The sequence below is a fragment of the Brassica oleracea genome, chromosome C9 (assembly GCF_000695525.1).
Source record: "Brassica oleracea var. oleracea cultivar TO1000 chromosome C9, BOL, whole genome shotgun sequence".
NCBI lineage: Eukaryota > Viridiplantae > Streptophyta > Magnoliopsida > Brassicales > Brassicaceae > Brassica > Brassica oleracea.
In genome coordinates, this window is record NC_027756.1 from 26612163 (window position 1) to 26614011 (window position 1849).

The 1849-nt window shown below is 42.9% G+C and overlaps 1 protein-coding gene across 1 annotated transcript in view; it reads left to right on the forward strand.

Annotated features, from left to right (window-relative positions):
• Nucleotides 1-1849, forward strand: part of LOC106314671 — a 4553-nt gene that overhangs the window by 2071 nt on the left and 633 nt on the right. Inside the window, exons 4-6 of the mRNA XM_013752505.1 lie at nucleotides 4-876; nucleotides 1204-1282; nucleotides 1370-1827. Coding sequence (XP_013607959.1) covers nucleotides 4-876; nucleotides 1204-1282; nucleotides 1370-1827 — 1410 coding nt within the window. The remainder of the gene's footprint in view (nucleotides 1-3; nucleotides 877-1203; nucleotides 1283-1369; nucleotides 1828-1849) is intronic.

Genomic DNA, 1849 nt, shown 5'->3' on the forward strand with positions numbered 1-1849 from the left:
AAGGAACTCTCTGATGCTCTTAAAGCAGAAGAATTGTTCTGGAAACAGAAGAGTCGGGTGTTTTGGCTGAGAGAAGGGGACAGAAATACGAAATTTTTTCATGCCTTAACGAAGCAAAGAAGATCAAGAAATAAAATCACACAGCTCCTAGATGTGAATGGAAACATAGTTGAGGATGAAGAAGGATTAGTAGCCATTGCTACTAGTTATTTTAGAAAGATCTTTGAGTCATCGAATCCAGATGATATTGAAGATGCACTTTCTCAAGTTCCAGCGTCGATCACTGGTGCTATGAATGATAACCTTACAGCTCTGGTCTCTGAATGGGAGATCAAACTGGCGCTCTTTGCTATGCATCCGGAGAAGGCCCCAGGACCAGATGGGATGACTGCGCTTTTTTATCAGAAATTCTGGGATATAGTAAAGGAGGATTTGACTCTTATGGTCAATAAATTCCTTTTTGAGGGGACGGTGACGACTGGACTGAATGATTCAAATATATGTCTCATCCCGAAGATAACGAGACCTAATGAGATGGCTCAGTTTACACCCATTAGCTTATGTAACGTCAGTTACAAGATAATCTCTAAGGTCTTATGCCAGAGATTAAAGAAAGTGCTACCAGGATTGATATCAGAGACTCAGTCGGCCTTTGTTGCTGGGAGACAGATCTCTGACAACATCATGATTGCTCAGGAGATGTTCCACGCTCTCAGAACTAAACCTAGTGGACGCAATAAGAGAATGGCCATCAAGATAGACATGAGCAAGGCATATGACAGGATGGAATGGTCCTTTATTGAAGCTGTCAAGATGGGGTTCTCAGAGACATGGTTCACCTGGATAATGCGGTGTATTACGTTGGTGAAATATAAGGTCCTTATGAATGGAGAGCCAAGAGGAAATATTGTTCCAGGTAGAGGTTTACGTCAAGGAGATCCTTTGTCTCCTTTCATTTTTATTCTTTGCACGGAAGCGCTCGTTAGCCTTCTTAATCATGCAGAGATCCAAGGGAAGATAACAGGGATGCGCGTCATACGCGCGTGTCCGTGGGTATCCCACCTTCTCTTTGCTGATGATAGCCTTTTGTTCTGTAAGGCGGAGCCCCGTGAATGTGAAGAAGTAATGAAAGTAGTCAGGAAATATGGCAAAGCATCTGGACAATGTATTAACTTTGATAAATCGTCCTTACTCTTTGGTAAGCGGATTAATGTGACTATGAGACAAGAGCTTAAAGATGTGCTTGGAATACAGAACGAGGGAGGAATGAGAACCTATCTTGGTATCCCAGAAGAAATAAGTGGTTCCAAGTGCAAACTTTTTGCATTTCTAAAGGATAAGTTGATGCATAGAGTGAATTGATGGACAGGCAGATGGCTATCGAAAGGAGGGAAGGAAGTGCTGATAAAATCCATTTTGCTCGCTCTACCGACATACGTGATGTCTACTTTCCTACTCCCATTGGAGATATGTGAAAACCTTGCTAGTGTCATTGCACAATTCTGGTTGAGTTCAAATCCACCAAAAAGAGGGATACACTGGGCAAAGTGGGAAAAAGTTTGTTTACCAAGAGAGGAGGGTGGGATCGGTTTCCGTATGATCCATGAGTTCAACTTGGCGCTATTGGCAAAACAATTATGGATGCTAGTTCAATTCCCTGATTCTTTGGTTGCACGGGTCTTGTGGGGAAGATACTATAGATTGAGTTCTCCATTAAGAGCGAACACTGCTACCAGCCCATCCTATGTGTGGACAAGCATTTCTGCCGCAAGGAAGTTGTTATTACTGGGGATCAGACAGAAGATACATTCAGGGTATGAAGTCAAGGTGTGGGAGGACCCGTGGGTTT